At 39.7% G+C, this 12,708-nt stretch overlaps 1 protein-coding gene across 1 annotated transcript in view; it reads right to left on the bottom strand.

The window, feature by feature from the left end:
- Positions 1-979: 979 nt before the first annotated feature.
- trappc9 (trafficking protein particle complex subunit 9) overlaps positions 980-12,708 on the bottom strand; it is a 225,794-nt gene continuing 214,065 nt past the window's right edge. Inside the window, exons 22-23 of the mRNA XM_082186163.1 lie at positions 3,802-4,025; positions 980-2,078 (exon numbers count right to left, since the gene is read on the bottom strand). Coding sequence (XP_082042289.1) covers positions 1,902-2,078; positions 3,802-4,025 — 401 coding nt within the window. The 3' untranslated portion in view covers positions 980-1,901. The remainder of the gene's footprint in view (positions 2,079-3,801; positions 4,026-12,708) is intronic.

The raw sequence follows: 12,708 nt of genomic DNA on the forward strand, positions 1-12,708 counted from the left end.
TCATACGCATACGTAGGTATCATGGTATCATACCATAGACAGTATATAAACTGGACACAGCGACCCCATTGGATTCAACGGAGACAAGTGAAGTCAAATAGAAGCACTAACTTCCTGATGGTCGAGCGTACTGCGCAGACTCAAACTGAGCTTGACGACATAGATGTGACGTGAGCAACCCGTCTATCTACTAGCAGCTGTGCCAAGAGAAATCTGAATCATTCCCTTCCGAAACTTGCAGAGACGGAGATGTCCATGAGCTAGAAGCAGGAGAAACTTTTGCCAAGTATTCTGATTAATTACTTTGTCATTTTGTCTCCACGTCCCTCCGATTGCGCGCAAGCTTCTCCTCCCGTCCATACGGTAATCTCTCTACTGTGCGACAGAGAGTCGCGTGGTTATGACGCAATCGTTAGCCTATTTTTACAAAAACTGCTTCTACGGGGCCATAACGTAAGATACAAGGTAATGGAGCCTTTTATACATTTTCGTGTTTCTTTGGAAATAAATAATGGACAAATGGAGTCTTTAAACGCCTCAGATGTAAAGTTATTCGCTGTCAAAGTGACGCCAAAATGAATGGGAGTCAATGGGATGCTAACAGCAGGTGATGGTCCGCTAGCCAATGGCGGCGCCCGGGGAAACTTCAAAATAATATGAAACCCTGCCCCCCTGTATCATACGCATACCAGTCTATAGGCGCGTAGTGTTTCTTTACAAAGTGTCATCGCCAACTACTGGCCTGGCATGAATAATACAACGTTTTTAGTCATTTTCACGGATCCGTGCAAACGGGAATCATTTAGACAACTTTGTTGTCTCTATGTGAAAAAAGTGAAGTCAAAATCTTTTCTACGTTTTTAGTACATCGTACCCTTAGATTGATTAAAATCATCAGCTTAATAGACATCAGATTGAGGAGCAAACACATTAAAGAAACCAATTTCATAGTTACATAAACATGAATCAAAGCCGTGGGTCACAAAAAAATATTTATGCATCAACCCAAGAAAAACTCCAAAATCCAAATGTCCTTACAGCTGTATAGATTCATACATGAAAATACTGTGACAGACATAACTCATATTTACATGCATTATTAATGTGAACCCCTGCAAAACCTGCCGAGAACATGTCCAGGTCATATTTCAGCTAAAAATCAAAAGAAGGAAATTAAATTATGCTTTGCATTAAGAAAAAGAGAAACCTGTTTTACCCATTAAGAGTTTTTGAAATTGTGACAATATTTTCATGACAATTAAGAACATTTCCCCTCCAACTAATTATGTGTATGTATATTTAAAGCATTTTAATTATTCACCATTTATGATTTAGAGTAATACAAACTAATAAATAAAAAGTCCCGAGCGAACGCATTACAGTAATGAGACTAGACAAAAATGTGCTTAATTGTCATTCGTAAGGCAAAACAAAAGTTGTAAAAATAGGCTTCAGCTAAATATAATTTCTTGTTATGCGAGCTGAAATATGAGCTGGAGATGTTTCCATCAGATTCCTGCATTGAAAACATGATGTTGTTGAGCAATCTAGCACATTTTACATTTCTTTGCAGTCATGATCACTTAAAGAGAACGATTCAGGAACAAACTGAGAGATCTCCTTTGATGTTTTCACTTAGTGGTTAGCTGAAAAGTGTTCTTCATCCAGTCTCTAAAGAGCAGAACGAGCATGATGGGTTCAGAACCGTCAAACTGATCGGAAAGTGGAGGATTTGGCATGAACTGAAATTGAAATTGAATCTCCAAGCTCTAAAAGCTTTATACACTGGTACTGCACTTGTTCTATCTAGATCAGCTCAGAGGTGCTTTAGACAACGGCAGATTTCTCCCCTGTTCAGGAGCCTACTGAGTCTGTCAGGTCAAAGGTCAGAGTTCACCAGTTCAGGCGGCTGCTTCGATTGGCTCCTGGGCTTTGATGTGGACGCTGGGCAGACAGAACCAGGCGGGCGGCAGGTCGCGGCTCGTGCTGTCGTCTTGAAACTTGATGTTCAGATAGAAATCACCGGTGTATAAGAAGAGCAGGGCTCCCACACACACTGAGTTCTCCGTGGGGTTCACCTGAGGATGAGAACACACACCTGCATCACTGCTCACACACACCTGCTGACTTCATCACTGCCAACAGCAGTACCACACACCTCTGTTTCCTACACACTCCTCGTCCTGTCAGGGTCATACAGAAACAAAGACAGTCTGTCCTTTTTAACTCTTTCCCCGCCAGCAAAAAAAAAAAAAAAAAAAAACGGCAAAAGTTTTGACCATTTTCACAAAAGTTTCATTGCCCCCAGAATATGTTGTGGTATGAATATCTGAACATGCAGTGTATCAAAAGAAAGAACAGACCCTTTGCCTTTAGACAACAAAATAAAAACCTGTTTTATTCTAGCTTCATGCATTCTTTTTTTTATCAACACTTGAATGTGGGTAAGTTTTATAAAAAAAAGCTAAATTTTGAGCAAAAAAATTCAAAAATCTTATTTCTATCAAAGACTACATCTGGATCATATTCAGATGGAGCAGATCGAGTCCATCAACACCCTTAATGCCTCACAGTCCTACAGCTCGTCCTGGGTCGACATTTCATTCAGTAACGTTAGGCAGTTTTGATTGATATGTTGTTTAATGCTGATGCTCGCGCTATTTCACATTTGCATATGATTACATACAATATCGCTTGTTTCTGCTTCTTCTTCTCCTGTGTTTTGATCATGATATTCAGTACTCTTTCAGAAGATGTGTCATAGCGCCCCCTACAGTATAACAGTGAAAACATGGAAAGTTCCATCAATGGCGGGGAAAGAGTTAAAAGAACCAAACTCTGATTTTAAGGGTGTGTTCACACTTGTATTTCGGTTCGCTTGGTTTGTTTGGTCCGGACAAAAAACAAACAAAAACATTAAGTTCTGATCCGCATAGCGTTCACATTGGCATTTTTTACACCGAACCTAAAGATACAGAACCTGAAGTCATGGGGATATGTTCACAACCTGGTTGCTGATAAGTTGGGTCTCGGTCCGCTCCCAAACAAACTCTGGTGCGGTTCGACTGAAATATGAACGCCAGGGTTCGGATGGCAGCTTTCACACTTATTCAAATGAACCGCACTAACAGAGCAATCGCTCCAGGGTTTGTTTTAATTGAACCGAACATGCCAAGTCTGAACACAAAGAACCAAACTCATCTTTAACTGGACAAAACAGTGAACAGAGTGAAAAAGAAGCCAGTCTGGACTGCATTTATCCTGTTTCTGGCCTCAGAGAAAAAAGGCTCAGATCACTCAGTCAGTTTGTTATTTTAGTTGGGATTCAGTCTACTTTCCACAGACTTTATGTTTAGTTGGAAACTGGACTAATACTATAATAATAACTATTTATTTGTTACAATAAATAAGAATTATAATAAATTATTAATTACTATTAGTAGTAGTGATGGTGGTAATAGTAATAGCTTTACTACCAAAGAAATATTAATGTATTGATATCTACAAATTATATATATATATAATTCTTCTTCTCATGATCTCAACAACATTTCTATTGCTTGTAATTATATTGTACAAACAAACAAATTAATTAAATAAATGATATGTGTAATATTATTAGTATTTCATTATTATTATAAGTAGTATTTTATTAGTAGTATACTGGTCTTTACATAATTCCCAAACTTTTTGATGACTTTACTATTACTCTTATCTAGAAAATACTACTAATAAAGAACAACCAGATGTGCAAACAGCGTCCTGCTGCTGTGTGTTTTTCAGTGTGTGTCACTGGCTCACCGTGTCGATGTAGAAGGTGTTGGAGCCGATGAAAGTGACGGCATCATGCAGGTCGTAGTTTTGGACTCCATTCTGATAGTCTTGGAACGGGACGACGGTCAGAGAGAACGGCCCGACGGTGCTCTTGCTGCGGTTGGTCAGTTTCACCTCTAACGGCACAGCGTCTCCGACCCTGCAGTCGGCCACCACGTCACAGTCACACGGCTTACCGTTAACCACAACATCTGGAGAGAGAGAGAGAGAGAGAGAGAGAGAGAGAGAGAGAGAGAGACAAGTTCAAACCTCAAACTCTCCATTCAAAACAACATAATCTTTCATCTAATGCAAACTTTGCCTTCAAAAGGCTCATGAAGCCAACAGACGCAAGTATACACAGAACACTCATTACACACTGTGATTTAAAAACAAAAAACAATATGAACCTGATCTCTTATTACAGTGAATGAGGTTTTCACTGTAACATCTTGAAATGTGCAACATAGTGTAAAAAAACCTGCCAGCATCTAAAAGACAGAGAGCACACAGGTCCTGAAAAACCAATACCATCAGATATGAAACATCTCTTTAATATAAAGTTTGGCTTTTGTGATAACAGTATGATTCAGAAAAATGAAGCATCATTTCAGGAGAAATATATTTCCAATTTTTTGGATGCGAATGAGCATAAGAAGTCAAGAACTTTCCTAAATGTACAGCACAGCTGTGAAAAGATACTTAATGAAAACTCACAAAAAATATACCAATTAAATATATACATATATATATATATATATATATATATATATATATATATATATATATATATATATATATACGCTAAAGTTTTTTTTTGAAAGATATTAATACTTTTTCTGCTAAAATACTAAATATTTATTCAGAAATTATGCATTAAATTGAAAGTAAAGCCATTTACAATGTTATCAATTATTTCTATTTCCACTGTTCTATTTCTGAAATCACGTTTTCTCCCAAAATATGAAGCAGCACAACTGTTTTCAACATTGATAATAATCAGAAATGTTTCTTGAGCATCAAATCATCATATTAAAATGATTTCTGAAGGATCATGTGACACTGAAGACTGGAGTAATGATGCTGAAAATTCAGCTTTGATCACAGGAATAAATTACATCTTAAAATAAAGAAATTGTAATAATATTTTCACAATATTACTGTATTGCTGATCGAGTAAATGCAGTCTTGGCGAGACGCCTTTCAGAAACGGCAAACAATCTTACGGACTCTTATTTGAACGTAATTTGATACTTGTCCTTTTTTGTCATTTTTGCAGCTCAACTGCCTCAGTCCACAATCTCTTTCATTGCATGAAAAATCTCAAATCTGCTTTCCAGAAGACAAAATCATACAGGTTTGAATGGCATGTGGGTGATTACATGATGATCGAATTTTCATTCTTAAAACCCACAAAAACCACATAAAGACTATTTCATTAGATCATCAATCGCAGTTCTGTTTCTCTAGCTACACAGATAAGAAGGCATGATGCAACAGCGCTGACCTGTGAGCAGAGCATGAACGAACGCTCACTAAAAATAGAGAAGTAGTAGTAAATAATACAGATGAAAGGTTTTGTCTGATTGTGAAGAAAGCTCATGTAGAATCTCTCTCACGTGCTCTCAGCTGTGGGTCTCAGTTCTCAGTCTCTCTTCAGAGCTGTCACACGACCCCTGTCCCCAGAGAGAGGCATGCTGGGAGACGCGGTCCCCAGAGAGAGGCATGCTGGGAGACGCGGTCCCCGGAGAGAGGCATGCTGGGAGACGCGGTCCCTGCAGGGGTCTGTCAATGATAACCACAGCAGCAGATAAAGAAACTCTCACTGACAGGGCAGCTGTGGATGTCTCTGAGGACTGAGAGGCGGCAGGTACGGGACGTTTGTTTGGGTAATGATGACTTAACAGTCACTATCACAACCGTCAAGCCAAATGTCAAGCTTTTTTTTATAAGCGAAGCTCAAATGTTTTGCTTTGCATCATCAAATATTCATGGCCCCTCCAGACTGATGTAAGACTTTAAAAGTTTTTCACTCGGCAAACCAGGGCTTCATCCAAATGTTATTTTACGTCCCGAAATAGCATTTTACCAGAACAAGAGAGCTTTTTTGGAACAGAACAATGCCACTGGCGACGTCTAAACGCAAGCTGTTTTAATCGAGATTCGTGACAACGACTGCGGTTTAATTTCAAGGTTGAAATGCAGAGGATCAAACATGCAGTCACTGAGCAGTCAACGTAATGTGATGTGTGAAACAATATTCATACAGGACTTGAGTTAATCCACTGTGATTGAGCTGGATTGTGAAAACAGGCTATCATTTCATTCATTTTTATTATTAATTTATGTTATTTATATTTTGTGCACAGTCTATCATTACACATTATTCCAAAGAAGAAGAAAAAAGTTAGTCTGGGTAACAATCAAAATTTTCTCCAAACCCCTCTAAAATAGAGACTCTTTATATGAACCAATCAATTCCTGAAGTAATTTCTCTGTCTTACTTTTTTTTTTTTCTCCTGAGTGAATATTCTGTTTTACTCTGAAATAGACATTAGTCAGGGTAGCATATTATTTAACTTTTGACAGGAATGAAAATGAGGCTGTGAGGGATAGAAGAACATTAACATACTGATTTTCCAGCCAAAGAAACATATTTACGAAAAAAAAAGGAAAAAAAAAAATCAGCAGACAAAACCTTTACAATTGTAAGTTGTGAATATCATGTGACTTTATCCACTGTGTGCCATTGTACAGGCTGTGAGTCTATCCCTCACAGGCTCGTCTTCTTCACTGACATTAGTCTATCACATTGCAGAAGTAAAATGGCTTGCGAATGAAACCTTTAAGGATCAATGCAAAAATCTCAAGTTTTGTTATTTCTTCTGTTGCTTTAATAAGACACAGAGAAAATCTTGATTCAGAAAAGAAAATCCACCAAAACCATCCAAAATATGAATCATGTAGTTGTACCTCCTTCTGAACACTCAATCCTGTATTGTAAGTTCAGAAGTCGATTCTGTTGTGCTATTTCAGGAGTAACCAGAGACGCTCACTGTGTGTGTGTGTGTTTCGTTCAGTTTGTAGACAATACGAGATCAAAGTCTCCACTTTTCTGAAATTTTTGCATATTTTCCACTTTACAAATAATGGTACTCCATTTCATCTGACGCATCTGACTCATCTGACACTCAAGGCGGCCGCACACCGGACGCGCAGCTCAGCGCCGCGACGCGCCACGTCTAGGACAACTCTCATCTGAAAATCCGATAACATCAGCAATTTTCTGATTTCTGTAAATAAATATAAAACTAAATGTATATTGCAGCACAGGGTGAAGTCCGTATATACATTAACTACGATTTGAGACACATACATGTAAATTTAATATAAAACTATGTAAATGGCGCTCTGTGGCGCGGCAGGATTTGAACACGTTCCTGAGCCGCCGCGGACAGACGGCGAAAGGCGCCGCCGGTGTGTGTACTCTCATAGAGAATAATGTGTTCGAATTTAAAAGACGTGGCGCTGCGCGGCGCGGCGCCGAGCTGCGCGTCCGGTGTGCGACCCAGTGGCGTATCCAGGACATTTTTACTGGGGTGGCCAAGATGGGACACAAAACTAGAGTGGGGTGGCCATATATACTATAAAATAATGTTATGTAAACCTTTAAACTCTTATGAACAATAGAGGATTTTAATAATAGTAACAAAGTGCAAACTTTATTTTTAAATAATGGTACTATTTCATAAAATGTAAGATACAGTCACAGGCCTATTTAGGAAATGTGTTTACTATAGTCTGTTATTAATTGCCATAGTGGGGGATATGATTTACTCAATTAACTTGGCCATTAACTTGTCCGAAAATGCATTTGTGTTTATCTGCAAAAAGGTTTACATACACTAGATTGCAGCCTAGGCTACTGTTAATGTAAATATAATGTTAGTGGTTTGTTTTTAAAGTCTACATTAGAGACCTGCGCAGGACGGATTTCTCACTTAATAATTCCTAAAAAGCTGACATCTCAGTTCATCGCCATCTCACAAATCTCTGTTATTATCAATGAAACTGGCTGCATAATTAATCTTTCATATTATCTACACTTTGTTTGATATAATAGATGATTTGCCAGTATGCAGAATTCAGCACTGAACAAAAAGTCCATTTTGAGTGGTGAGGGGATTCTATCTTAAATGCATCTGATTGGCCATTGCGTTCAAGAAATCAACACATATGTCTGTGATTGGCTACATTGTTCAACGCTGCAAACATGTTATAAATAGAGACTCTGGCCTGTAAATCGTTTCTATTTTGTTTTAGTTGTTCTTGTTGCTTTTGTGCAACAGATGAATGACAATTTATTCGTTTTTATTTGTTCAATTTATAGATAATTCTATTTTGCGGGAGTCCCGACTCCCGCGAATCGACACACGAGTGCATTACCGCCCGCGCCCGCACTCGGCCATCAGATCTATATTCCCGTGCCGCACTCTGTTGCGTTGGGTCCCGACCATACCTCTCAATCGACTGATTCCAGCGTTTTTATCGTTGTTGTATTGTTGCAACTGTGTGACCGTCCTCTTGTTTCACGGACCAGCAGCAGCAGGTGCACCGTGCAGCGCGCGTGCTCTTATCTCATGGGTCATCTGACCTGCATGGCCAAACGTCCGCTGAGCAGAAATCAGCTCTCACAGTCTCAGTACGACCGTTACTGTGTTAGTTAAAAATGTGAAACTGGCCCTAAATCAGTTGATCAGCTGTCATCACTGATTGACAACATTTCTCGTTTCTTGTGTTGACGAACTTGACCTACCTATCAGATCTGGGGTGGCCACAGGGGTGGCCAATGAGCTTTCAGGGGTGGCCCCGGCCACCCCAGGCCACCCCCTAGAATCGCCATTGGTGCGACCCCCTTCACTCACTCACTCACTCACTCACTCACTCACTCACCACTCTCACTGACACTTATACACACAAACACTCACTCACTCACTCACATACACACAAACACTCACTCACTCACTCACTCACTCACTCACTCACTCACTCACTCACTCACTTCACTCACTCACTCACTCACTCACTCACTGACACTTATACACACAAACACTCACTCACTCACATACACACAAACACTCACTCACTCACATACACACTCACTCACTCACTCACTCACTCACTCACTCACTCACTCACTCACTCACTCACTCACTCACTCACTCACTCACTCACTCACTCACTCACTCACTCACTCACTCACTCACTCACTCCTCTCACTGACACTTATACACACAAACACTCACTCAGTCACTCACTCCTCTCACTGACACTTATACACACAAACACTCACTCAGTCACTCACTCCTCTCACTGACACTTATACACACAAACACTCACTCAGTCCCTCACTACTCTCACTGACACTTATACACACAAACACTCACTCACTCACTCAGTCACTCACTCAGTCACTCACTCAGTCACTCACTCACTCACTCACTCACTCACTCACTCACTCACTCACTCACTCACTCACTCACTCACTCACTCACTCACTCACTCACTCACTCACTCACTCACTCACTCTTATACACACACTCACTCACTCACACAGTCTTACACACACTGACACACACATATGCACACACACACTCAGTCTCACACACACGCACACTCACTCACTCTCACACACACACACACACACACACACACACACACACACACACACACACACACACACACACACACACACACACACACACACACACACACACACACACACGTCGCTAGTGCGACACCTTGCCAAGTGTTATATTTAGTTTTTTAAAGAGCTGTTGCTAGGAGATGTGAAAATGATAGGTAGATCAGCTGTGGACGGGTGGAGATATTCCTCCATAATGATGAACTGAACTGAACTGAACTGAACAGAGAGAGAGAGAGAGAGAGAGAGAGAGAGAGAGAGAGAGAGAAGAATCAATCAGAACAAACTATATGAAAACTACATTTTCTGAAGGAAACAGGAGTAGCGTTTACCTGTGCAAAATGCACCACCATAATGATAGTGTGTTGCTAAGTGGTTACTAGGGTGTTCTGTGTGGTTGCTAGGTGGTTACATACTCACCCAAGTCAAAATGATTCACCTTTGTGCATTAAAGCTCCTGCCATTAAACACAACAACACATTTCATCATTTACAGCTTTATTCTGCTGATCTCTCTCTCTCTCTCTCAGGTTTACCACGTCAGCATTGTTGTGGCGACTGTCGCTCTAGAGCGGTTGTCGGGGTGACCACGATGTCACAGCACAAAAAAAAAAGGAATAGGTTGCTATGGCAACCAGGTCTGCCCGCGAAAAGTGCCGGGCAGCAGAAAGATGGTAAAACTGTCCGACTCAGCAAAGCCATGTGAGCAAACTGATTCCTGGAGTTCAGAGTAACCCTGCATGAGAAGAGGGTCTAACCTGATATCAAAGGCCCGAACACCTAGTACCAAACAAAAGCTGCACCCATTTGAGGAGGTTACCATAGCAACAGCATCAGGTTTATTCACAAAATATATATTCTCATTATTTATCACTTATAACTTTAGCGTTCTGTTTAAAAAGTATTTTAATAGCTGCTATTTGGCTGATTGACATTTTTGAAAGGATTAAAAACATTTATTGAAGTGTCTATATTGGAAAATAAACATTGTTAGGGATTATCATGGACAATGAAGATAATGAATACATAATGAATATACTGTAAACTACATCATTATTCTGGAAAAACTCTTTATGGACAAAGCTATATTTATTTTATTAACATTTTAAAGAAAGTGAAAATTGAGATTTATAAAGAAAGCCTCACTGTCTCGCTGTACATAAATGCTTGTTTGACTCTAGTTCTATTCTTTTCTATTGTAAAACTCTAACTGCACTACAGGTACCAAAAGTATGGCAGCTTTTTTTCTGCCACAGTATATAAAAAAAAGAAGGTAATTGCGACTTTTTATCTTGCAATTCTGACTTTTCCACTTTTAGAATTGTGAAACTTAAAACTCGTAATTGCGAGAAAATGTCAGAATTGCCATCACAATTTTGACTTTATAACTTGAAATTGTGAGTTTATGTCTCACGGTTCTGGAGAAAATAGTCAGAGTAAGTCAAAATTACCTCTTTTTTTATAATTTTTTTATTTAATTTTTTTATTTATTCCATGACAGAAACAAGCTTCCATACAAAAGTTGTGTGAGATAGACAAAAAAACCCCTGAAAAATAACTATAAAAAGTCTTTAAAAAAACGATCATTATATACTATATAATTAGTTCCTGTCAAATCGATTAATTTCAATTAATCACATCCAACAAAGAAGTTTGTGTATATACTGTATATATACACGTCTACACTCACCTAAAGGATTATTAGGAACACCTGTTCAATTTCTCATTAATGCAATTATCTAATCAACCAGTCACATGGCAGTTGCTTCAATGCATTTAGCGGTGTGGTCCTGGTCAAGACAATCTCCTGAACTCCAAACTGAATGTCAGAATGGGAAAGAAAGGTGATTTAAGCAATTTTGACCGTGGCATGGTTGTTGGTGCCAGACGGGCCGGTCTGAGTATTTCACAATCTGCTCAGTTACTGGGATTTTCACGCACAACCATTTCTAGGGTTTACAAAGAATGGTGTGAAAAGGGAAAAACATCATGTATGCGGCAGTCCTGTGGGCGAAAATGCCTTGTTGATGCTATAGGTCAGAGGAGAATGGGCCGACTGATTCAAGCTGATAGAAGAGCAACTTTAACTGAAATAACCACTCGTTACAACCGAGGTATGCAGCAAAGCATTTGTGAAGCCACAACACGCACAACCTTGAGGCGGATGGGCTACAACAGCAGAAGACCCCACCGGGTACCACTCATCTCCACTACAAATAGGAAAGAGAGGCTACAATTTGCACAAGCTCACCAAAATTGGACAGTTGAAGACTGGAAAAATGTTGCCTGGTCTGATGAGTCTCGATTTCTGTTGAGACATTCAGAGGGTAGAGTCAGAATTTGGCGTAGACAGAATGAGAACATGGATCCATCATGCCTTGTTACCACTGTGCAGGCTGGTGGTGGTGGTGTAATGGTGTGGGGGATGTTTTCTTGGCACACTTTAGGCCCCTTAGTGCCCATTGGGCATCGTTTAAATGCCACGACCTACCTGAGCATTGTTTCTGACCATGTCCATCCCTTTATGACCACCATGTACCCATCCTCTGATGGCTACTTCCAGCAGGATAATGCACCATGTCACAAAGCTCGAATCATTTCAAATTGGTTTCTTGAACATGACAATGAGTTCACTGTACTAATCTGTACAGATCTCAACCCAATAGAGCATCTTTGGGATGTGGTGGAACGGGAGCTTCGTGCCCTGGATGTGCATCCCACAAATCTCCATCAACTGCAAGATGCTATCCTATCAATATGGGCCAACATTTCTAAAGAATGCTTTCAGCACCTTGTTGAATCAATGCCACGTAGAATTAAGGCAGTTCTGAAGGCGAAAGGGGGTCAAACACAGTATTAGTATGGTGTTCCTAATAATCCTTTAGGTGAGTGTATATGTGTTTGTGTATATATATATATATATATATCAACTTTTATGTTGAATGCAATTAATCACGATTAATCGATTGGCAGCCATAATAAATATATAATTTTATATAAAATGTCAACCTTAAAAATCATCATATAATTTGCACACACACACACACACACACACACACACACACACACACACACACACACACACACACACACACACACACACACACACACACACACACACACACACACACACACGCACACACGCACACACGCACACACGCACACACGCACACACACAAAAAAACAACATTT

Source organism: Leuciscus leuciscus (assembly GCF_965113295.1).
Source record: "Leuciscus leuciscus genome assembly, chromosome: 12".
NCBI classification, from domain to species: domain Eukaryota; kingdom Metazoa; phylum Chordata; class Actinopteri; order Cypriniformes; family Leuciscidae; genus Leuciscus; species Leuciscus leuciscus.